This window comes from Pelmatolapia mariae, linkage group LG7, assembly GCF_036321145.2.
Source record: "Pelmatolapia mariae isolate MD_Pm_ZW linkage group LG7, Pm_UMD_F_2, whole genome shotgun sequence".
NCBI classification, from domain to species: Eukaryota; Metazoa; Chordata; class Actinopteri; order Cichliformes; family Cichlidae; genus Pelmatolapia; species Pelmatolapia mariae.
This window is the reverse complement of record NC_086233.1, coordinates 63,930,882-63,956,383: the sequence shown is the minus strand read 5'-3', so window position 1 is coordinate 63,956,383 and position 25,502 is coordinate 63,930,882. Positions and strand designations below refer to the sequence as shown.

Sequence of the window (25,502 nt, the reverse complement as noted above, 5' to 3'; positions counted from 1 at the left end):
TATTTAGCCACAAATGTAAATGATCCAAAGACGGGGGATCAGTACGGAAAGTGGTCCAGTATCGGACGACCTGAAGACACACAGATGCCCCAGGATGCTGGTATAATCAAAAAGGGAATATGTATCTATTTATGGAAACTCTAAATGACTGTAACCACTTATAGTTACAATAAAAACAACAACATGTCATTCTGACAGAGGGCGGGGTTTAAGGTTACACAAGGGTTTTTTCAGCTGCACATTCAAAAAAATTAAACAATCTGTAAAGCCATCATTCAAAAGCCACCAATAAAACACTGCCCTCATTTAGAAAGATTAAAAAGCCTCGATTACCGCTGAAGTGCACACATAGGTGTGAAACCTGAATGAGGACTTGAACAATGCAGTGAACTCCTGCCTTCAAAGTACCAAGTGGAGAAAAACAGCTTCAGTGAAGTGCATAACAAATGTAAAGCATCAAACAGGGTGTGGGAGACAGAGGTGGGGAAAAAGTGAAAGAAAGAGTGGAAAAACAGAGGGAGGGAGGGAGACAGGGGCTGCTGTGGGGCCAGTCACCACAGGGTGGATGTGTGTGTGCGCGAGTCTGTGCGTGTGTGTGTTGGGAGGGCACAGTGGGGAGGTTGGGGGCATGGAGGAAGGGATCAGAGCATTGGGGCCAGCTCCACGGGGAACAGAGATGATGGGGAGAGAATGGAGGAGGCTTATGGGGGGAAGGGAGACAGGGTGAAAGGAAGGGATGTGGTCAGTTTAGAGTTTGAGAACTCAGCAGGGAGGGACGGCAAGTAGGGAGGGAGGGAGGAAGGAAAGCAGCGAGACACTGCGGTCTGTGTGCTCTAAGAAAGACTGAGGAGAGGAGGCGAGGAGAGGAGAGAGGAGACAGAACAAAATGGTCAAATAAAGGGAAAAAAGCAAAAGTGGAGAGAGTGACGGGAGCTGTGGGCTCTTGGGAAGAGAGAAAGAAGCAGCAGTGAGGGAGCTGAGGAAAAAGGTTCCAGGTGTCAGCAGGAGGGGGGGTCCTGGATCCAGTGGAATGGCCTGTTCCTCATTATCCCGACATCCCCCCCACACACACACGGCCCCGTGACAACTCTATCCTAACATCCACACATGGACAGAGACATGAAAACATGGAGATACTGACACACAGTAAACACATGCGTGGATCATGTCAGGTACCTGCTTTCCAAACCAAAACATGATTATACACAAACAAACACACAACGCGCTTCTAAACCCTCAGCTGTGCTCCAGAGGAAAAATAAAATCAATCACACACTCGTGTTTTTGTCTCACCTCCACACTGAGAACGTGGAAACAGTCAAAGTTTGGCCAACCAAACATTGATTTCATGCAATTTTGTGTAGCAGCGCCATCACTAAGGGCAACCAGCTCCATAATGCACCAGGTTAGTATTTCTGGGTGAGGACTTTTGCATTGTTTTGTGTTATGTCTAATTTTGGGTTACACCGATCCCTCAGGGGTCACGTCAGGAAAATCTGCCAAATCAAACATGCAGAGTTTCCTGCTGTGTGAACGAGGGAGCAGCCTCATATATATTTACTGTCTGTTTCATATCCACAGCAGCGTGTGGAGATATCATTAGTCACCAAGAAAGGAACGAACGTAAGCCAGCTCGAGTAGTGGTGCTAATGTTTCAACTGAGCCTGCTGTCTCCAATGGGGTGGTCCAGTTACACAGTTTAACATACTGCTGCAACAGTTACCTCCAAAAGTCACACCCACACCAACCGTAACATCTACCTGTGGGCCTTTCCCGTGGGAGTGACAGCCAATCACTGCCTTGCTTTCAATTTTGTCTTGTAACAAAGATCTGTGAGTACTTAAGAAAAAAGTCATACTCAGGACAGCAGCATCTCTGTGAGTTAAGAGCATCTGACGTACGATCACAGATTCAGCCAAACTAAGTTGGTCAAATTAAACCCTCTTAGCTCCGCAGTAGGTCTTTGTGCGACAGCATGAGTCCAACACTCCTGTTTAAAGGGGTTAGGGTAGGGTTAGCAGACGCTCTTCTTGTCCTGAATGTAGCGTCCACTCGAGAAAGAAAAAGACACGGTGAAAGCTAAACTGCCTCGACTGTGGAGAGCCAACAGACGTTATTTATTCAGAGATATGTAAATGTATATTTCTATAATGTTGCTGTGTAAATATTTGATCAATAAACGCACGGAGACACTCGGAGAGAAGCTGCAAAGCCTTTGGCTGAAGAATTCTAATGAATGTTCGGAGACAGAAGCGCTCGTCTCGATTTCCATGCAAAATCAGACGCACTGGACTATGGATTTAAGCATTTCCATTTTACACACACACACACAAATATTTACTCTCTGCAAGATCTACAGACAGTCACACAAGGACAGAGAGAGAGGAGAGATGAGAGAGACAGAAGAGGGGAAGAAGAAGGAAGTTACATTTTTAATCGAGTGTTTCTTTTCCTCAGAGCAAAGTAGGGCTGAATACAAGGGGGTGAGCTGGTGCCAACACACACACAACACACTTTCTCGTGTCCTTTGGCAAATTCTTCTTTTTCACTCTTGCATTAAGTAAGAAAAAAGGGAAGAGAGTCAAAGTAGGAGGAGAGGGAGGGGGAGGAGGAAGAGGGGGGAAAAGGGGGGAAACGAAAGGAAGAAAAGAGAGAGGGGAAGAGAGAAAACGTCCCCGCAGAGTCTTTCTCCCTTCCTGGAGCGAGCGAGGGCCCCTGCAGCGCCGCCTGTGTAATTTCCAGTGGCAGTGAATACAGGTATTAATAAAAGCCCCATGGGGAAGAGCACACAATATAACCCTACATTTTCAGGCATTATGAAAGGAAGCCCCCAGGGGTCCTCGGGCTCAAATTTCTGAGATGCAGGCATTGTAAAAAGACGCCCCCGGGGGAGGACCCCGCAATAGAAATCTGCTGAATTCAAAGCATTTCCAGAGCCCTGGTGGGAGCCATTACTCCCACTGGAGGGGGAGAGATTTTTTCTTCTTCTCCTCTCTCCTTCCAACCGCTCTCTCTCTTTTTTACCAAACATGTGTTGCTGACATGTTGACAGATTGCTCAGTGAGGTGTTTAGGTGCATGCACAAGGCATGTCTGCTGAGACACGAGCTCCATCCCTCTCTCCCTCCTTCCCTCCTTCCCTTGCCAGTTCCCAAGTTCCATCCCTCCCTCCCTCCCTCCGACTGCAAACCTCTCAGCGCGCCCAAAACTGCTCCCATCCATATTTCATAAAGGAGAAAGTAGGCTGAAAGAGAGAGAGACGGAGGCAGAGAGAGGACGCGAAGAGTTTAGGCAAGAGGGAGAGAGCGAGGGAGAGAGGTGAGGGAAAAAGAGGAAAAAGGGAAGATAAAGAGAGACAAAGTGGGATCAAGGGAGGGGAACAGGAGGAGGAGAGGACAGATAAAGAGAAATAGAGCGATGTAGAGAGTGGGAGAACTCTGCGGTGAAAAATGAACCCTGTGATGAAAAATGACTTCACAACAACCCTTCTCCGTCTCACCCCCTCCCTGCTATCCCTCCCTCTCCCTCTCTGCATGTTGCAGCCCCTCACACCTCCCCCCTTTCTGCTTCTGCCGCTCTCCTCCCTCCATCCCCCTCTCCTCTGGTGCCGGGCTCCTGCTCTCTCCCTGGAAAACCTGAGCGGCAGCCAGCTGTGTCTGTGTGTGCGCTGTGCACTTGTATGTATGCCAAGGGCTTAGCACAGGAATCTTCGGGCCACCCCCGGGTACAGACACACAGAGGGAAGGAAAGGAGGGAGGGAAGAAGGGGGCAGTGGGGCAGAAAGAGAGAAGAGGGGCACATGGCGAAGAACGGGAGGGACGAGTAAAAGACAGGAGGCGAGAAAAAGGGGAAAAACATCTATTTTTATTTGTTTTGTCAGCCAACAGCAGCTACTGGACAGGAAGTGTCGTCCTGGCGAGCGCCGGGCTGTAATTTTACCTTACACCCCTCCTATCTGTGATCTGTGGTTTTAATAAGAGTCTCGGCCTCACAGGACTCAGCTGCTATCCCGACGACAGACGCGGAGAGGTGCATGTGCGCCTCTGCGTGTGCGTTTGTGACAGCGGGTGGCGACAGACGGTGAGAGCTTAGTTGTGGGAAGACGTCCCGCGGGAGGCAAACCAGCCACCCAAGGGCCCACGCGCTAACAGACACGCTCTCCCCACTGCTCCGTGTGCTTCTCCTCTTCTTCCCTTACCCCTCCACCAAGTTTGGCCTCCACACTCCACCCTCCTCTTCACCTGTCTTCATTCGGTCCCCCGCGACTCCTTCCCAATTCTCTTCTTTTCCTCCCTTATTTCCTTCTTTATCTCCTGCTCCCTCCCAGCTAGACAGGCTCCCTGGAAATCTGTGCTCTCTCCCGCCGAGAGAGGAAAAAGAATAGACGAGAGCGCAGTTGTATGCGCTCAATTACCACAGACCTCACAAATACCTTCAGAAAGAATATGCGCAGTATCCCGCTCTCTTCCTGCACGGACGCACACATTCACCATTTTCCACCCACACCGTCTCACCCAGCCACTCGCTGGGTTAATGACTTGCTATTTGTCACTGACAACGGCAGTTTCCACCCCCCCACCTTGACTGACAGCTCCCTCGTTGACTTGGTGCCTACCTTCCCAACACTTCCTCCCTCAAGTGCTTTTTACTGACATCTTTAACAATCTCTCGCCCTCTTGCACTTCTCACTCACACCTAGCATGAGTGTGGACGTTGTTGACTGTGTGTGTGTGTACGCGCAGATCTGTGTGTGTGTGTACCATGTATCGTAACAGACAGTGGCCTTCGTAGCCGTTTGAATCTCTAAACACATCACACTGACTGATCCTTGGAATGCTGCGGCCTGCAAGACAGCTTTTGGGTTTCCTTAATAGGATGTGGGTGTCTGCTTGTGTCTGTGTGTTCATGTGGCAGAGGAAGGCCAGAGAATGTTCTCCATTTGATCTGTAGGAGGCTTTTTTTCTGCTCCTCTTCTCCTCGGGGAGCCTCTGCTCCACATTCTGACTCCTACTGAGACCCATCAACACTCCCCCGGCTCACGCTCTCAGTCTGTCCCTCTCGCACCGTACTGCACACACACAGGATATAGACCCGCATGCACTAAAAGCAGCAGACACACATCATACATAAAAATATCACACGCTGTATACACCTCGGCCAGTCAGCTCACCCAGAGCCACTAAGGCGTGTGGAAGAGTTGAGAATATAAAGCAGCACCGTGCACTTAAATAAAACGGTGTTGCACAAATGTAACAAACTGAGCATTAACAACGTCAGTACAACTATGTGTGCGTTAACCATGTGATTACAGGGCACGCTGGAAGAAACACACACACACACATCTTATTCACAATTCAAACAGCAGAGCCGTCACAGAAGCTTAATGCTGCAGTGGAACAGAATAACAACAGTATTGTAATCGAGGCACGTAATCTCTATCACACACACAACCAGCTGAGCTATCAGGCTCATGCACATTAATGTGGCATTACATTGACCAGATGTGTGGGGTCTGTGGGTATGTGCGTGTTTGAGTGGGTGAATACACATTTATGTGTCATTGATCTGTGCCACTGTGTGCGCGCGCGTGTGTTTGTCCAATTTCCACTCAAATTAATGGCGCCTCTTTATAGGCCTTCTGCTAGAGTGGCACTGAATTACTTGGTGCTTCACTCTCGCACCTGGGACCCATTCAGTGTTACAGCAGCAGCTAGCTGCTAACCTGGGACCCATTTGCAACAAAAGTATAGTTAGCATAACAGATACCAGTGTGTGTGTGTGTGTGTGTGTGTGTGTGTGTGTGTGTGTGCGCGCAGAGAACTCAGGAATAACTAACCACTGCTCTCAAGCTACAAATCGAGACTCACAAATGTAGACAAAATAATCCTCAGTAACTGATACTGAAAATATAACTAATGTAACTAAGATTGGCAATAAAATCTGAAAAATTTAAATATTATGTGACAGAGATTTAGAGACGCAGCAGACAGAACAGAGTGAGTTTGGATTTGTGGGAGGATGACATCATTAAATAGTGGCCTAATTTTTCATTTATGTCTATTGCACAGGGTAAAAGGCGTTCGCATAAAAACAACAGAGTAGTAATGGAGGGAGGCCTTATTTTAGGCTATGTGCCATGCTAAAGCTAATGCGTTATCCCTACTATGCAAACTCACCACTTCCTGTTACCATTTCAGAGTAAAAATCTGCTGCATGTTAATGAGCAGAAAACCTTTTTTTTTTTTTTTTTAAACACAACTTTTTGTGAAACATCGAAGAGTCCAGAGGTAGAAAAGTCAAATTTGATGACGTGTAGGAGAGGCCTTTAAATGTTTATAGTGACTGTTCGTTTTGGGAGACCCAACATTTAATTCTGTAAATGTTTTATTTGAGGAAATACAGTAATAAGAGTTTTACCAAGAATGTAAATGCTTTGAGAAATTTGCAGGACTATGGCTGATTTTTTTAAAAATCTTCTTTAAATTTGAGTTGAGTTTTTCTTTTCCTGGTTATGAACTTCAGCACAAAGTCCACTAAAGCTAAAATTCTATTCCTACAAGACATGAAACCCTCTATCAAGAGTGTTCAGGGTTAATGAGGAGCTGTTGTCACGTATCCCATAATTTCTCAACAATATTTTGGGGTGAACGGGAGATTAATACTGAAAAGCCAATTTTGGATTTAGTCTTCTGTGTTTTGATCTTTTCCTTTTTTCTGTCACATAGCGTCACCTCTCAGTAACTTTTTTCCATGCTGATTCAAAGCTAACAGCGAGCTAGCATCATAGCGAGCTACTCCTGGCAAGATGGTCCCATCTGTCACCCTCAACCAAGATGGCCGATATCTGAGTCGTTTGGTTTCTGCTCAGGGACAAACATCAAACTACATCAAACTCCAGAATGCACGAACACATTACCTCACTCATGCAGATTCAGAGTGGCGTTTGTTTATTCCCAGCAGTCTTTGCTTCATATGTGTGTGCATGTGTGAGTCCATGCTTCGACTCCCCCGGGCCTCCACCAGAGAATTCAAAAGGACTCTTTATTCTTCATTTAGCCTTCTCCTCAATAATAACCACAGAGCTGTGGTCCCACCACGAACTTCATACGTACTCTCTTCTGCATGCTCACGTGTACGCACACATAAGACAAATAAACATGTACGGCTTTACACACGATGACACACACCAACACAAAGTAACCCACATGCACAAAACCCCGCCAAGCCGTGGGATTACTGTGCAATCTCAACCGCTCTTTCTCCGGGGAAAAACATGTTTTATTATTTCATTTCATTTCTTTCGACTGCGCTACCTCTCACCCTCCCCCCTTCCTCCCTCAGCTTTCTCACTCAGCAACATGTAGCCCTCCCCAGACTCCTCTGCTGAAATCACAGGCCACATCCCGTGCTCCGACAGCAGCTCTGAGCTGCTGGCCCTGTGATGATCTGAGTGTGCGCTCTGTGTATCTGTGAACTGACATGGACATGCAAATGAAGGGGTCTTCAACTTTTAAGTTTTTAAGAGAATGTCAGTGTAACATTAATGTAACTAAACAATCCGGGCTTTAAGTCTAACATCAGTAGCAGTTTCCGGGTCCAAACTCCGCTTCAGGTCCCAAAGTCACACGAATGCTGCAGCATCACTGAGAGTTAAAATCTGTCTAAATTCTTTCACCTTTAATAAAATGATCAGTGTTGCTGCTTTACCAGGTGTAACAATTAAGTTTAACATCCAGGCATCCATGAAAACAGAATTTATTACATTTAACGGAGTTAGAAGTTAACAGGAAGTTAGCTCGCTAACAGCAGTGACGTTTGTAGGGTTACTGAAGTTGGGCTAGCTGATATATAATGATGTGCTACGTGATCGCTAGCGGCACAGCTATGTTAGCATAGCATAAACACAGTGAAGCTGGAGGATGAACGCTAACTTTTTTCCACTCGATAAAAGTTAACGTGAGGGTTCCCGATGGTTAGGGACAAATGCAATCGCATGGCAGGATGCTGTAAACGGACCAAACTTCAGTCAGGAGAACAACTGAGATAATCCATCCACAATACGAGGTTAGTCATTAATATACTGCTGCATGGGCTGGGCTGTAGTTACATCGTAAGGGTTTAAACACTGAGCTTTAAAATGAACAGTGTTAATAAAACCCAGAGAGGCCGACAGTGATCACTGACTGTTTTTAGGGGCTTGTTCAGATTACAGGGTTCGTACGGGTGCTTGAAATCCTTGAAAATGCTTGAATTTTAATGTTGTCTTTTCAAGGTTTGAAAAGTGCTTGAATTTCAGATGTGGTGCTTAAAAGTGCTTGAAAGTGTAACTGTATTTCATTCACCACAAACAACTATCTGATTGAATAGTTTTCTTATCAGATAGAGAAATAAAATGAGTCGCAAAATGTAAAAGCAAAATTTCCCCGCCTGGGCTGCCTTGTCTGTTTCAACGTGTGACCCCGCCCCTCCCTCGGCCAGTCGGGGATGAGTGCGCTAACATACCTGTAGGTTGCTGTTTTAATGAGTGTTTGATGGAAAATGACAGTCGCATGATAGGTGAGTCCTAGTAAATAATTTTCCAGTACGTGTACGTTACACGTGCTATTTTTTAGAATTATGATTATTATTTTGCTACCAAACTCGCTGGAGAAATGATTGAAATGCACTGAGTGTGATGCATTATGGCAGCGCTATTATGGAATATGCTGTGAACTTAGCTAACATTACTTAGCAGTAATATGAGTTAATTTACTCAAGTGAAAGCTTTAACATTAGCCCGATGCATAACTAGCCAACTTAAGGCTTTCTGATTAACCCGCTGGGGTCAACGGACCCAGAGTCTCCATTTCAACTTGGGTCGAATGTGCGGACTTCAAACTATATACCAGTTTTTAAATTGTGTTGATAGGCCACGTAAAATCGATGTTTGGGGTTTTTAATAAAACAGTGGCGTTTACTCCGGGAAGAAACGGTAAAAACTGCGTTTTCTAAGGAGAGCGCTAGCAAACACGCTTTGCTTGTGAGTGAAAAAAGAAAAAACACTCCTTCCCTATTGGTGTAAAAATGTACCATGTCGACCAATCAAAAAATGATATGGCAACATGTGGCATTTGGTTGTTTGGGAAGAGGGGGAAGTTTTAGGAGTGAGCAAAAGAGAGAGAGAGTTTTGATACGTGAGAGATTTGTGACGTTTACCGTGTTTGGAGTCTCAAGTTAGTGTGTTGTCTTGTGTAGTTGGTGTGTAGTTGTTGTTTTGTGTGTCAGTTCTACTAGTGAACGTCACAGTTGCTGCAAAAAAGCCACCAAAGGCAGGTTGCAGTGTAAACGCTGAGTGACACACCTGCTGTCAGACCTGCAGGTTTGTCCCTGTGCTGTTCTCATCTGTGTTATAGTGACACAAACTATTTTTTGGAGTTGCATAAATAATTTGTGTGCTTTCTTATTTGATGCAGAACACCTGATTGTTCTGTAAATAGTTTGAAATGGTTATATAAAAAGCGTCTGAGCCTTGGCTGCATTTGTAGGTAAATAGTACCATATAACTTTGTTTTTTGCAAAACTTGTGCATATTTTTTAAAAATGTACAATTTCTATTTGCATTTCAAGTTATGAAAATCATTTGTTAAACATGCTTGTGGTTTTTACAGTCAAAAATATCACTTTCTAGTTGTATTTAAAATTTTGTCTGAATGTAGATAAATTGTGCTGACACATTATGTCAAAATGAGACAATAACAGATTGGCAAGATAAACAGTTTTTAAAGGTGAAATATAGAGGCCAAATCAAAAGTAGTCAAAAACGTCCAGTTACACCCTGGACACCAGAGGGTTAACGGCTAAAAGCAAAGTTGTCACCAAGTACTGTTTATATTTGTGTGTATTGCTGCAGCTTTTTAAAGTATTAACTTGGTGCCTTTGGGTGAAATAATGGTAATATGAGGGAGCGATCCATATGGTCACAAAGAATAGCCACTTGTTTCTGTGCTACCAAAGTTCCCCGGCTTTCATTTAAAATGTGTTTATGGTCAGCACCTGCACATTAAACTACTTCAACATTATAAATGTCTTCAAGCTCACACTGAGGCCTGTGGGCCACTATCAGTGGGGCATTTGTTTTTTTCAACAGGAGAAGAATATCTCTAACAAGTTGATTTGTTCACATTTTCACATCTTAATTTTTAAGTGAAATGCGCATTTTGAGTTTATACACGATGTATATAAGGCGACCGTTTCCTTTTGCAGTATTTTTGTGTGGTGCGTTTTTCTATTTCTTAACAAAAGGGGAACAAAGGTGTTTAAGTTCACCTAGGATGATTTGTTTTAATTTTCACATGGTCTTACTGAGGTGATGTGAATTGAAACATGCATTCTATTTTTTTTTGGCGAGGGGGGGGGGAATGTGCTGGAAAAGCTTGAAAAGGGACCTTGAAAGTGCTTAAAAAGTGCTTGAATTTGACCCTGAAAAAGCCGTATGAACCCTGAGATTAAATAGAACAAGATACAAAACATGTTAAAAACACAACAGCCTTAATAAACGCAGAGTAGTTTGGACCTGGAAGCAGGATTGATACGTCATCACTTAAAGACTGGACAGAGTCAGCTGTGACCAGCGTGAATGAATCTCCTGCCGTTTACGGTAAAACCTTCGTATTGAGCTCCACGTCTTGAGCTCATCCCCACAGAGCAGGAGGAGGAACGGGGACCTCTGCCATGCGCCTGTCCTCGTGTTCTTCAAAATTTTTGTTATGACGCCACACTAACAAAAGTAAACGTAAAACACTGATTTTGTATTACTACAACTTCATAACCTGCATGTGAGACAAAGCACTACATGAAATTCTAGTGGGACTTCATGTCAAACCAGCGGGTGAATAAGAGGTAGATGAAGCGGGGCTCTCACCATCTACATTACACACTCTGTAGAAACACCATCTTTACCCGTTTAAACAAAGCCCTCCGCCCCCCTCCCTGCTCCTTCATCCCCCCTATCAAAAGTAAACACACATACCCACAGACACCGAGGGGAGACTGCCTCGCAGTAGCGAGAAGTAAGTGTGCGTTTGTGTGTCGGCTTGTTAAGGGACTGTTTGGATTAATCTGTAGGAACCAGATGCCCCCGCTGTGTTCCTTTCAGTCCCTCCATTAATTACACCGTTACTAATAACGGCCTTTGTGTGTGTGTGGTGTGTGTGTGTGTGTCCATCCCTGTGGGACACATGCTGTGGGTAGGTGTGATTCCTATAGCTATAGGTATTCAGAGAACAGTGCAGGACCCGTGTCACTAAGGTAGTCCAGTGATTCTTCATGATACAGCTTAACTGTTTGATGTTAATCTGAAAGCACGCCACCTTTCCTGCTGGAAACCACGCAGCACTTTTAACTGTACAGTAGATATGTTGATGTAATATGATAAATGAGCTTTAATTAGGTCCTGATTGACAAGATATTGAGGATTAAGTGCACCATGTACGGGTATCTTTGACATATCACGACTCTGCACACTGCCCTGCACTGCACTGACTGTTTTATGATAAAGTATCACACAGTGATGGGAGCCTGGCCAGTTAAAACAGAAAAACCACAATCACATTACCAGTCTTACCAGCTGGGCAGTGGTTGGTTCTGTGCTCAGTGAGCTCAGCCAGACAGTCAAAGTCCTGTTGACAGTTGTCACAGGTGAAGATGGATTCGTCGTCCAAGTCATCGTCGTGATCTCGGTCGTCGCGGTCCTCGTGCTCGTCTGGTTCTCCGTCTTCAGCACCGGTCCCCTCTTTGGGGTCGGCGACTCTTTCAGATGCCGCTACGTCTGCAGAGAAACACAATACAAGTTTGTCTTTGTTACCGTGAACGATCACAGTTCGGATCTTTGTGCCATTCGTTATGATGCCATCCCATTCAAATATTCACTGCCCTCTGCTTTACCCAGTTTCACTCTGCTGTCATTTTAGGTTAGGCTGCTGTGCCCTTCACTTAGACCTGCAGGTATTTCACAGGTGAATTTGCAATAAGCTTTATTTAGAGTACAGCATATGTTAGTGACATTTGTTCACACTGATTCACAGAACGAACCAAACTTTTCAATGTTTTCTTGCCTTTTAAATAATTAATTGGTGTTGTTGTATTTCTTTTGTTCCTGCTGTCACACTCGATTATTCTGTTGAGTTTGAGATGTCAAATTCAATTTCATATTGAAGCACTTCCAAAAAGGCTTTTTACGTTAGAAGAATAGAGTCGGTATTATCACCTCCAAGAGTCGTTGACAGGACTTAATAGGGAGCCGAATGCTTAAAACCTCGGAGTAGCCAAACCAGAGTTTGGTTCTGGTTCTTGTCTCTCTCGTGTCTCTGTGTCTGTTACTCTTCCTGCGTCTAGTCTGAGCATCTTCAGTCCGTGTCTCAGTGTTAGTGACTTCCTGTTTTATTTTGGTAGTCCTGTCCTGTGTGCTTCACGTTCAGTTTTGCTTCCTCTTGTCATTTAGTGTCTTCAGTTCAGCTCTGTTCCCGTGTGCCTCCACTTCCCCCATTTATTGTCTCAGCCTCCCCTCGTCTCCTGTCGGATCATCTTCCAGCTCCTGATCCTGTGTTTCTACTTTAGTTCCCCCTGTAAAGGTTTTGTTAGAGTCTGCATTTGGGTCCTTTTCTCCACAACGCCTGATCTGCGTCCCCACGAGTGTCTCGCAGCGTGTCACAGCGTAGCCTTAACAACAGCACAGAAGTGGTTAATGTCATTACTGGTTATCATTTATTGCATCCAGTGTAAAAAGTGAGTTACCAGCCGTGCACTGCCAATTACTTTATACTGTGTGTAGATTATCACTTAGCATGTGACGTAATGCGTGTGAATGTGTGTGTCCTGGTAGCACACAGCAGTGTGAGAGGGGACCAGTGGAGGCTGTGGAGGCCCAATCCTCACCGCTCCATTGTGTCTCCATTTTCACACCTTATTATCACATTATAAACGCTGAGGATCCAAAAGGACGACACTGAAGACACTTGGCTTCAGAGATGATACCAGAGGAGAGAAAAGAAAAGCCCTGCTAACACATGAAAGTCGTAATAAAACACAATCAATCAACGACAGCAAATATGACGATGATGATGCACGGACCAGAGGAGATGCCAGGAAAGAAAAGGATAAGCAGTGGGGACAGCCTGAGATCGAGAGCAATGTTTAAACTTTTCAAATAACAATTCTGAAAAGATTAAAAGTATTCTACAAAAAATAAGGTAATTCAACATAGCGCATATAATTATTATATCACACAGTTCATGAAGCTTCATCAACGCAGAACTCAGAAAAGTTCAATCTCACCTTTTAAACCTGTCCAACCGAGAACCAATGAGCTCCACGACTAATGAAAACTAGACTTATTTTAAGAGAGTGCAGCTACAGGTCAAAGCGATTAAGCTCCAAGTCAGTTTTATCCATGAGGAGTTCGAAACATCATTTAACGTGCACACACGATAGAAAGGCGCCGCTTTGTTATATGGTGCTATTTCTGGCTCTTAATTTCAGGGCGAGTCTGGTAGAAAAAGTCTGACCATTAAAACTTAGTAGCCAGGTCAGCATCAGCGTGTACGCGCAGGTACACTTGCACGGTGATATTATTTTAGGTCTAACTAACATAAGTTTGGGTGCTAGAGGACGCCTGTTAGGGAACGTGGGGGAAAAGTGAATCAGGCACAAAAGCGTCACAGCACTCTGATTTATTATGGCAGCGGTATGATGGGAAATAGGGATGAGGGGATGCTGGGAGGTGGGGAACGAGAGACTGAGGTGATGTGGTGTTTGGGGGGACGCAGGAGAGGAAGACAGTGATGGAGGGAGAGAAGGAGGAATAGATGAAGGGAGAGGGAAGAAGCGAGGGAGGGTGTTGGCCATCTGTCCAGTGGTGAGAGCGCCGTCTGGCCAGGGAGAGAAAACAGCCCCTTGGCTGACAAACTGCACGTGCACGCTCCTCATTGTGCACACGCACACACATAAATGCATACATAGCAGAAGCACACAAATGGTCTATACACATACTTTAAATATGTGCGTTAACAGTCAGCTTTTCAAATACACACCAGGTTTTTGTCAAATTTGTAGGAAGTGAATAAAACACGATGCAGGCTGCTATAAGAGGCATTTCAACTTTTTTATTTATATATTATCTGAACACGCATAAGTGCAGAAAGCAACTACGCACATACTACATACAATGTGCACACAGTCCCCGGGGTTCCCTGATGCCAGAGGTGAGGGCAGCGCCAACTCCACTGCATGCCAACACAACCTGCTGTCATAGCAACAGAGACAAGAGATGGATTTGCACCCCTCCCTCCTCATCACTCCCTTATTTTCTCTTTCAGTACTTTTTTTAAAATAGTGTTTCGCCCCCAAATCCTGTGCAGTGAGATAAAGAGAGAGATGGGTGATGAAGATAAAGGGATGAGAGGGGCCAACAGGAGAGGCTGGTGTTTACACACCGATCTCTGTGGTCCTCTGCTACCCACCAACCCCGTAATTAGGACTTCTCTTACGGGGAGAATTTGATGAGGGCGGGCTTCAAGAGAGCGTTGCTGTAAGCTCAGTTATGATCATTACCACTCTGGAGCAGCCCTCCTGGCTTGGTCAGTGTGTGTGTGTGTGTGTGTGTATGTGTGTGTGTGTGTGAGACGACAGTAATATCGTCCGTGAAAAAGAAAAATTTATATAAGCAGTAAGTAAACACGGCCTTTATTTTTTTATGCTGCCTGAGATCTATAAAAGCACAAAATTGCAGTTTTATTGACTCCTCATGAGGCTACGGTGGTTTAAAAGTGCCATTTATGACACATTCTATTCAATTTTATACCCATTTAGCAGAAAATATCCTTTAGTGTGTATACAAAAGTGTTTCCAGTCAAAATGATTGCACTGTGTTACTTTATACATTTTTTTCTTTGTCATTTTTCACTTAGTTCTTAAAACACACTCACACCACCTTCCTCCTTCTCTAAGATGCTCCACCCAATCACAGCACAGAGAAGCAGCGGGCCTACTTAATGAAAGCAGGCGACTCCCACGGGTGCTCGGGGTACATACAGAGGTGTGTGTCTGTGTGTGTGCATGAGTGTGTGTCCGCAGGGTATTGATTGAATATTATGACAGCAGTCTCTCGCAAATAGCATCTGCGTGCCATCCACTTTCTCTATGACACACACACACACACACACACACACACACACAGTGTGATATAGCTGTAGTCACTTATAGACACACGAACACACACATGTGAACACACTTACTCTACTGAGAACCATTATCTCTGAGTCACAGACAGTCGCTACGCCAGGAATAACTACACACTCTTTTTCTAAATCACACCCCACACACACACACACACACACACACACACACACACACACACACACACATACATTTTCTGATCCAAGCACACACACGGTTCATTCTTATGTCATCCACAGAGGCTCGTCCTGCAGTTTAACTACAGGAAATATTCCAAACGTACAGCATGACTTATGTGGGTCGTTTTCTATCGCTCACAGAACTCTGATGATTTTTATTCTAGCCATATAATGAGGGACTGCGTCACACCTGGGATACACAACATGCATTTAGATGAAATTAACCAGTCAGTTGGATGGAACAGCAGCTGTATTCTGGGTACCTAAAGATTTAAACCCAGCGTTTGGGGGTGCAGGGAAAAAAAGAGCCTCAGTGCAGACTTTGTGCTTAAACGTCATTATGGCATCTTAACCAGCTTTTTCACTTTGTTGGTTCTTATTGCAATGTTGCATCCACAGCTATTAACCCAAAATGAAACCTTGGATTAAAGAAAACGCACCACAGAACGAGCACTGTGATTGGTTCCAAATACATATACTACCACAGAGACAATGAATATCCCAGCTTCATATTAAATATTATGAGCTATTTTCAGAGAAAGGCCCGAGTGTGTGACAGCACACAGCATCAGTGTGGATGCGGAGAAAAGAGGTTTTTACGCTGTGCTCTCTTGAGGAAAGGTAATAAGCAAAATTCCTGGCTGCAGCCAGCAGCCTCACTAACCTGAGGACTGTTTATTAACACATACAAATATAAATATATAAACGGGTAGCTCAGGAATAATGAGGTCACTTTGCATATCTGCAGGAAAGCTATATCCAGGTGGTGTGTGTACGCAACGTACCGCTGCATGCCTGTGTGCGTGTGAACCCTGGGTAATTAGATAAAGAGAAGTGAATTAGCAGAGTCCACGGTGCAGAATGATGTTACACAGCCTAGCCACGCCTAGCTGAGACCCACTAATCACCACTCGTTAGGCTCACAGAACAGTATGTGTGGAGGGTTGTGTGTTTTGGTAGCACTGGTGTATTTGTTGAGATCGCGTGCGTGTTTTCTCTCATTAACCACATTAAAATGACTTCATTGAAATAATTAGTGAGCTAAATGATAATAAGCCATAAACACACTGGATAGGAGAGAGAAAGACACAGAGAACCGATTCCCTCTCCCCTCGAAGAAACCAGATATAAAACAAAATGACGGATCTGAGCACGCTCAGTATGGACGCGCTGTCCTACAGGCGCTCTCTGTGAGCAGTTGCCAGGATGTGCTAGTGGAGACACAAACTGGAACACCAAAAATCAAACGCACACAGTCAGCACGTTCATCCTACATCTCTATATATCCTTTGGGAAGCAAACTAGGGAACTAATGAACTCTGGGAAATGTTCCTGAACTGCCCCAGGGTGACAGAAGTGCACTGAAAGAGCGTGCCAAAGCTGGAGGGGGAGTTAAAGGAGAATAAAACATACTGCAATACTGCAAAGGTAAGGTAGTTATTCAAGTGCTAGATTTGGCAGCCAGGAGATGCTACTGTGGCCTGTGTGGGACTCTGCAGCTCAGAGAGACGTGTTTCTGCTGGCCAAGCATGCACACACACACACACACACACACACACACACACACTCTCTGTATCCCTAAAAGAGGCATCAAAGGGCGGAAAAAAGTGTGTTGAGCTTCCAGGAAAATGTTTAGAAATCGGACATTTTGAACACAAAGCTTTCACTCTGTTCCACATCACACTGCAGACCGGACCATGACTCACACCAGGCTGCATGAAAAACAGCTTCAACTAAGACATGCATGTTATTATAAAATGATTTATTTTTATGGAACCACTATGAAGGTGGTGAGCTGCGTTTGGTGAGAGGTGCTCACAGGACACCTGAGTGAGAACACTGGCAGGAATGATGAAACAGGACAGGGAGCAAGCTTATTCCACATGTTCACAGCTGGTTTGTTTTTGAGGATCTAATTATAGGTCCAAGGAGTGCACACTCCAGGTTGGGAATGGGTCGCTGCCCTAAGAAGAAGAGTATTTTACTGAAGAGTGACAGATGGACTGGAGCACTGTCTGCAGTAATGCAGGGCACGGGGTCAGCTCTTCATCTGAGACCTAAGGGGGCCGGTCGTTCCTGCTTTCTTAACTAGCAACAAAACATCTATGGACACCACTATGCTGTAACATTAACTTATGTACCAAGCACTGAGTGTAATTTATAGTACACACAGTGCAGTATTGATCCAGTGGGGCTGAAAACACTTTATTTAATCGCGCTGCTACAAAACGAAGACACTGCTGCTGTGAGCACCGACTGGAGCTCCAAACATGCAGAACCAGAGAGACACAAAGGACGGTGGACACATTTGGCAATGATTGCACACTCAAATGCACACTGACACACACAGACTGACACACACAGACTGAACAGGTGCAGCTGGACACAACAACACAGGCCTGCTCTCTACCTCCCAGGAGAATCACTCCCCCACCCCCCCTCACCCTCTGCCTCTTCTTTCTGTGAGTTCTAGTGTGTGTGTGTGTGTGTGTGTGTGTGTTAGGTGGCTATATTAAGAAGCTCATCTCTCTCGCCTCACCTCCTCCCATTTAGCTCCCACTTCATGTCCCCCACAGTCTTTGTGTGTGAATGTGCGTGTTTTTTTACAATACGCCCCCCCCCCCATCCCCAGAGGAGATCTGCTGAACCACAGAGTACCAGTCACACACAAATACACACTGACACGTGTTTATGCACACACACACACACACACACCCCTGGGATGTGGTGCCGTAAGGGAGAGCAGCACCCAACGCCAGTGTCTGGAAACAGGATGATGAAAGAGGTATTCACGTCACGGAAGGAAGCAACAAACACACACAAACACACAGTTAACTGCAAACACACAAACACACATAAAATCATCCAGACGTGCCACGCAGACTCGCACAGATCGACAGAATCGCACGCTCACAAACTGACAGCTGCTCGCTTATTTTGTTTTTTTGCTGTACGCATGCACACCGACACAAATGAGACAGAAAAGGGCTTATTGCTGCAAAACAGACAAAAACACAGATGCACTGTGCACTGTCACAAGCAGACAATACGAGTTCACACACACGAGCACGGAACTGTTTTCCTGTGGTAGCCTTGGGGAAATTAAAACTACATTATGGACCTCTAGAGGAAAGCGGTGAGAGAGTGATGGAGGAAGAGGAAGAGAGAGGAAGCAAGAGAAAAGGGGGAGAGAGAGAGAGAAAGAGTGAGACGAGGGCCAGTGTCCTGTTTTTCTCAGCTCTGGCCACCACAAAGCTATTACAAGGAAGCAGGAGAAAAGTGATACAGCCTGCAATCTCTCCTCTGTGTCCGTCCTTTGTATCCCGACTGGTGGACGGGAGGACGTGTATATTGTTGGCCATTGCTTCATATTTCATAGCCGTTATATTTCAGTCAGTGATATGCTTTGTTCCCTTCAGCAGTCACTTTGGTCACTAGTTCAATCTGGTGACTTCCCACTTTGCTAATTAATACTGTTGTCTCATCATTTTAAGCACACTGGATCCTGTTAAGGGCAGCACAGGGCTGCAGTTTGCCTGCATGAGCTTCCTCCCTCTGTTAATTGGTGAAACTCCAAATTGGCCTTGGATGGTTTCAGGTGTGACCCTGTAACGGACTGCATGTCTCACCCAATTCTAACTTCAGGGGGTATTTTGTAAGGTAATGATCTTAAAATAACCGAGAGAAAAGAAAGACCCCTATGAGAAAGCACTTGGCGACAGTGGGAAGGAAAAACTCCCTTTTAACAGGAAGAAACCTGTCAGAACCAGGCTCAGGGAGGGGCGGGGCCATCTGTCACGACCAGTGAGAGGGGTGAGAGGAGGAAGATGGGACAACAGACGCATCGTAGAAGAGAGCCAGAGATAAATCACAACTATTTATTAAAAGCTAAGTAAGTGGAGAACAAAGACTGTGCACTGTGGGATGCCCCCCAGCAGCATAACCAAGGCAGGATTCAGGGTCACCTGATCCCGCCCTGACTATGAACTAATCGTAACAGTAGAGACGGCGTCTGTGTCCCACATCCAAACTGGGAGATGGTTTTAAATAGTTTTAAATATCCTCGAAACCACAAGTTAGTCTTCAGTCGGGGTGATATGGTACTAAGAGATCTTTTATTCAAGGTCCTCAGAAAGGCCAAAGATTTTCTCCAGTTTGAACCTCTGACCAATAAAATCCACCATCATCAAACGCATTGAGAAACTGCAGCGCTTGGATATGCTCACACACGCTTTCCTAATATTGACACAGATCTGACAGGTGCAGGAAACATTTTCACGGCTCAGTTTTGTCACCACACGTGTGTGTGTGTGTGAACACACGCACATACACACATTCACACACAGAGGAGGAACAACAATGAGAAGGTCTCAGCTTCTCAGTTTCAGCTCGGGGACCTGACAAATCGTTTCCATGATGACTCACTGGATCGTTCTGTGCGTGTGCGTGTGCGTGTGCGTGTGCGTGCTTGCGCGTGCGTGTTTGTGCGCGTGTGTGTGTGCGCGTGTGTGTGCGTGTGTGTGTGCGCGTGTGTGTCACTGCAGTCTGCAGCAGACTGTCAGTGTGATTTGAGGAACACATGATTCCAGAGAAAGAGACAAGTTCATCACCAACAGTTTATTAACACGTGACACTCGAGTCCTGTTCAGTTGGACATGTCTCATGACTTCCTCACTTTCACCCGAGACTGAAATACACGGATCTTATAAACAAATAACAAATAAAAAACACTGCTGCTCAATACTATTTCCAACTTCGTCTCTCATTTCCTCTTCTTTTCCTTCTTCCAGCACACTGAGAGAGTCAGACAGCAACTGAGCAAACAGGGGGAAGGGGACACGTTGTCTCTGTGTCCCGCTGAGGGGTGGTAAGGACTGAAGGGAGAAGGAAAGGAGGGTTTCAGGGCACCTCAGGGCGCAGAAAGGCCAGGAGGAGGAGGAAAAGAGAAGAGGAAATGTAGGAAAGGGGAGAATAAGTTGGCTCAATGCTATTCGAGTCGCCCTCACACTCCCTCCGCCTTCTCTCAAGCGGGCCTTTCCAAACTCAACACACATTTTCCAGAGTAAGTCAAAGAAAGACCAAATGAGAGGGATGGAAAAATAGCCTAGAGGGCTGGAAGTTTATGAATTAGGAAGCAGGATAGGAAGGTATATTTCTCCTTGTTCCCTTTCTTTTTTGCTGTTCCCTGTTTTCTCACCCCGTCCTTCTCAACATCATCTCTCAGGGAGTTAAAGAAGCGAGGTCTTTCTTTCTAATCTGCTCGGGTAAGACGTAGGCAGCAGTTCTCGGTCCTCACCCCCTCTCTCTCACACATACAAACTCCTCCTAATGTCGCCCCAAATAAGCATTCAAAAGGTAAAAGCACAAGCAAAGACAGAGGGACAGAAAGAGAGCGTGCAGATCACGCAGTGACATGGAGATGCTGGCAGTAACATCCAACCTGAGAGAGTGGCTGAGTAAGGGAATATAGGACAGTGTGTTTTTATGGTAGGAAGAGTTTGAGGTGTGTGTGTGTGTGTGTGTGTGTGTGTGTGTGTGTGTGTGTGTGTGTGTGTCATGGGACTCTAGCTTCCTGCAGGAACTGACACACACAGCAGTTCTAGTGAGCCACCCAGGACCTCAGTCAGCACCCCCCTTAACACGCACACTCACACACAGCCACACACTCACACGTAGACCTGCACAGTGGCCCCTGGAGGAGAGTTAGCACAGTTTTGAAATGGGGGGGCAAGGATGGGAGGGTTCAGCACGTCATAGACACCCCAAGGGTCATACTTTCCTATCCTCCTATCCCTGCAGAGCTTAACGAGAGACGGGGCGAGAGCGGCACAGAGAGAGAGATAACTGCATATTTACCACATTCAGCAGTATCTTACGTCCCTGCTGGGATCCAGTCAGAGGAAGTGTTTAACTGTTCTCTGATGGGCTGCAAACCGCAGCAGCAAAACTAACTACAGCTGACAAACACCTACAGTAGTCCAGCTGTTTTTGGAAAATGTGGACTTTGATCTTTACTGAGCACCAATGACAGCACTGAGGAAAACATCGCCAACGTCGTCGTGCCAAGCTTAGCATACGGGCCCAGCAGCTGCATCGTTTGCACACGTGAACCTTTGACTCATTGCAGCAGTTGTGAGTCTGGTACAGGGGACTTTTAATAATAATAATGGATTGCATTTATATAGCGCTTTTCGAGACCCTCAAAGCGCTTTACAGTTCCACTATTCATTCACTCTCACATTCACACACTGGTGGAGGCAGCTACAGTTGTAGCCACAGCTGCCCTGGGGCAGACTGACAGAAGCGAGGCTGCCACATCGCGCCATCGGCCCCTCTGGCCATCACCAGTAGGCGGTAGGTGAAGTGTCTTGCCTAAGGACACAACGACCGGTTCGATCCCCAACCTTCCGGTTACAAGATGAGCTTCCCAACCCCCTGAACCACGGTCGCCCCTCCAATTGAGGTCGCCCCTCAATTGGCCGTGAGGCTGGAGTTTCTCCGATCGCAATATTTCATGAAAGTAACATTAGTGCAGGGAGATTCAGTTCATCTGTGTTCATCTTCACTAACAAGCCTTTAATAAACGAACAGCTTTACACCAACTCTGCAGAGAAGATCACCTACAACAACAAGAAAGCAGCTTCTTTGTAAACCAATTAGAAATTTGCTGTTGAGCATTCAGACACAGCTTCACGGTGAAGGCCAAATGTGACCTCTGTACTGAGGTGCCAAGGTAACAGCAGCACATAAGAAAAGAGGAGACTCCGTCGCTCTCAGGGTGCAGGTCCGCTGTGGCCCGAGCCTCTGGTTGCTCCCGTGGTGGAGGATGCAGGCTGGCAGGGACCAGCGGCTCCCCCGTGACACAGGCTTTAACGTCAAAAACACCCTCCGGTGTGGGATTAACCACCAACTGGACGACAACGTCTCCTTCAGCCTCTTTTTTCCATGAAGTCATTTAGGGTTGTTTTTCAAGTTTATTTTAGAGAAATACATTTTCTACAAATGATAAATAATCGTGTTAAATACTCAATATTATAATAGCTGACCAAAATGGTCAAGATCATAATTTTGCCATAATTAAACGATAGATTCTTGGAACTAATGGACAAATATCTGCAGATGAATCAGTGGGAAAATGATTGGCACTGATGTATAAAAGGTGCTAGCAACTGAAATCTTACAGCGTAGCCTGAATAACACAAAATCTCTCCAAAATTCACAGATGCACCAGGATTTGGGACTGAAGCATAAATAAAAGACACATCCATCTAAACCTGTGTGCTAACACAGCGGTCCCCAACCCCCGGGCCTCGGACTGGTACCGGTCCGTGAGTCGTTTGGTACCGGGCCGCGAGAGTTGAGGCTCAGGTGTGAAATGTATGGTTTTCAGGGTTTTTATCGGTTTTCAGCGTTATTTTGTTATCGTTTTTATCGTTAACTCGGTTTTCCTGGGTCTTTTCACGTGTGTTATGAATAAATCTTCGTTTTTTTGATACCGGTACTAGTTTTATTTTGTTGTATTTATCCGCGACACCTTAAAGGCCGGTCCGTGAAAATATTGTCGGGCATAAACCGGTCCGTGGCGCAAAAAAGGTTGGGGACCGCTGCGCTAACAGACCTCTGAATCATAGCTGAATCACAGCATGCCTTTATCCTGTCCTCCTCCTCTCGCCCCTCCCTGAGCCGGAGGTTTCTTCCTGTTAAAAGGGAGTTTTTCCTTCCCACTGTCACCAAAGTGCTTGCTCATAGGGGGTCATATGATTGTTGGGTTTCTCTGTATGTATTATTGTAGGGTCTACCTTACAATATAAAACACCTTGAGGCGACAGTTGCTGTGATTTGGTGCCGTATAAATAAAATTGAATTGAACTGAACGTATTCATACATTTGCCATCTTTAATACACACAATACAAATAAAATCGTCATTTCTCTTTAATGTTACACGTGAACCTTGAACAGCAGCTGGTTCTGCGGCTCATCTCCTATCGAGGCAAAAGGCTGAGCAACTTTAAATTTCCATCTCAGTGTTTAAAGACGAGCCAAGAGGAGATGGGAGGGAGACACGGAGACTAAGGAAAAACTAAATCTGAGAAAAAAAATCTGCCATCTTTGTCTTCCTCCTAGGAAAATACCAAACCACAGAGAGCAGTGAAAAAGCACACAAATCTCTCTCTATTAGAGTATTATTGAGACTGACTGCTGCTCTGCCTAGCTACAGTTGTCTGTCTCCTCTTTCCTTCCCCTGAACCTTCACAGTCCCCTCGATCGTTCTTCTTTGTCACTAAATCTTCCCGTCGTTTCCATTTTCATCACCTCAAAGTTACCCCGAGTAAACGTTACAAACGGCCTGCTTGGACTCACCCGCACACAAACATACGTCACCATGCATCTGTGTATGGGTGACACCACTGTGTGTGTGCCTGTACACTAACCGGTCTGAACAGTTGATCCATCCCAGGTTCCTCCACACTCTGAAGACTCTCCTTCTTCGACAGCTAGAAAAAAGGAGACAGACACAGAAAATCAAATAAATGGTGGTTTTAACCTGCAGCTAATTAAAGAGCCACCATCTGCAGGAGAGCAGAGGAGCCACAGAATTCAATGGTCATATCACAATTTTAAATAAAACATGCCGTCAGGTTCTCTCTACGACCAAGAAAAAACACCTTTGTGATTAAAATGGAGGTTTATGAAGCCGTGTTTATGCTTTCTGTCCTGTCTCGTGGTTTCACCGCGTGCTTTCGTCCAAGCATTACAGACACCAGTCAAGTTGAAGGCGACTCCTTACCCCTTCTTACTTTCAATCGAGCGTGGGAGCGCCTAAGGACATCGGTATTTGTCTTTAAACACGTTTATTCTCTGGAGCGAATGTACTTGAACTTGAACCTACCAAGGAATTAACAAAACATGACAATGACCTGAGATCTCTCAGACTCGCACACACAGCTGATCAAAGCTGGATTGTCATACCGACTTCCTGGGTACAACAGGAAGGAGGGAAGTACAGCTGGCACACAAACAGGAAATGGTTAGAGCCACCACACAATGGGATTTCCCGTCTGCCCCCTCCCCGACACGCTGTGCCTCACTTCTCCCTCGCTCACCTCTGTCTCTGATCCCTCCAAATGTTTTGTTCTCATCCTGCTCTCACCGGTGACCTCCGCCCCTCCACATCTCTACACCTCTCCTAATACTTCTCACTCCATGTCCTCATCAGCTCCCTGGTGACCAACCTCATCCTCACATCAAACCTGAGCCAGAAGCTATAAATCAGCAAAGCGTCCCTCTTAAAAAAGAAACTAAAAGTCTGCATGAAGGTGATTTTTGTAGATGAATGCAGAGAGAGGAAATCGTTTTTATAACAGGAAAAAACAGCAGAGCTGCGTCACAACTGGACCCATATAATCACACAAACTTTAGCTCCTCCCATTAGCTGCAAGCAGCGTTGCAAAGTCACACCGAGCTGTAAACATCCACATGCTGATGCACACCGAGCAGTGCAACACTCTCAAATCTGCATGATGTTTTTCATACTCCACATCATTTTCTCTAGTCTAGCATGCTTTGTGAAGTCAGAAAGCTGCTGTGTCTATAAACTCAGCCTGGTTTGTGGGCTCATCTTATTTGACAAAAAAATAATAATAACTGTCTGCAGGACTCAAAAGTTTGGATCAAGTCTTCAACATCCCTGTTGGAGCCAGATGTGGAGCACAGAGTGCTAACAAACTAATGGATCCCAGGACGAACACAGGAGTCTGACGTGAACACAGGAACCTCCCACCGCAGCAAATACGTCTGCCAAAGACAGCAGAGAGAAACATACGAGAGGCGTTAGAAGAGACGAAAACCAGAAGAAAAACAAAGTACGTCTGCTGTGCTTCGTCACAATGACCGTTAGCTCCCAGCTGAGCCCTGAGTGGATGCCATGATTCATTAATACGCTTCAATATGATTTTTCCTACTTGATGTCACATCGTCTGGGTCACGTCACAGCGCCCTGAGAAAACGCTGCTGTTTCAGTGAAGATTCTCGTTGAACATAAAGGGAGACGTTTATGACTTACGTGCGTCTGAATCAAAGGTTTTCGTTTCGAGGTTACCGGCCGCGACCTCG

At 45.5% G+C, this 25,502-nt stretch overlaps 1 protein-coding gene across 2 annotated transcripts in view; it reads right to left on the bottom strand.

Annotated features, from left to right (window-relative positions):
• The window catches only part of znf423 (zinc finger protein 423), a 122,078-nt gene that overhangs the window by 80,492 nt on the left and 16,084 nt on the right, over positions 1-25,502 (bottom strand). For both annotated transcript variants that reach the window (XM_063480217.1, XM_063480218.1), the window contains exons 2-3: positions 23,822-23,884; positions 11,602-11,805 (exon numbers count right to left, since the gene is read on the bottom strand). In XM_063480217.1, the coding sequence (XP_063336287.1) occupies positions 11,602-11,805; positions 23,822-23,884 (267 nt within the window). The remainder of the gene's footprint in view (positions 1-11,601; positions 11,806-23,821; positions 23,885-25,502) is intronic.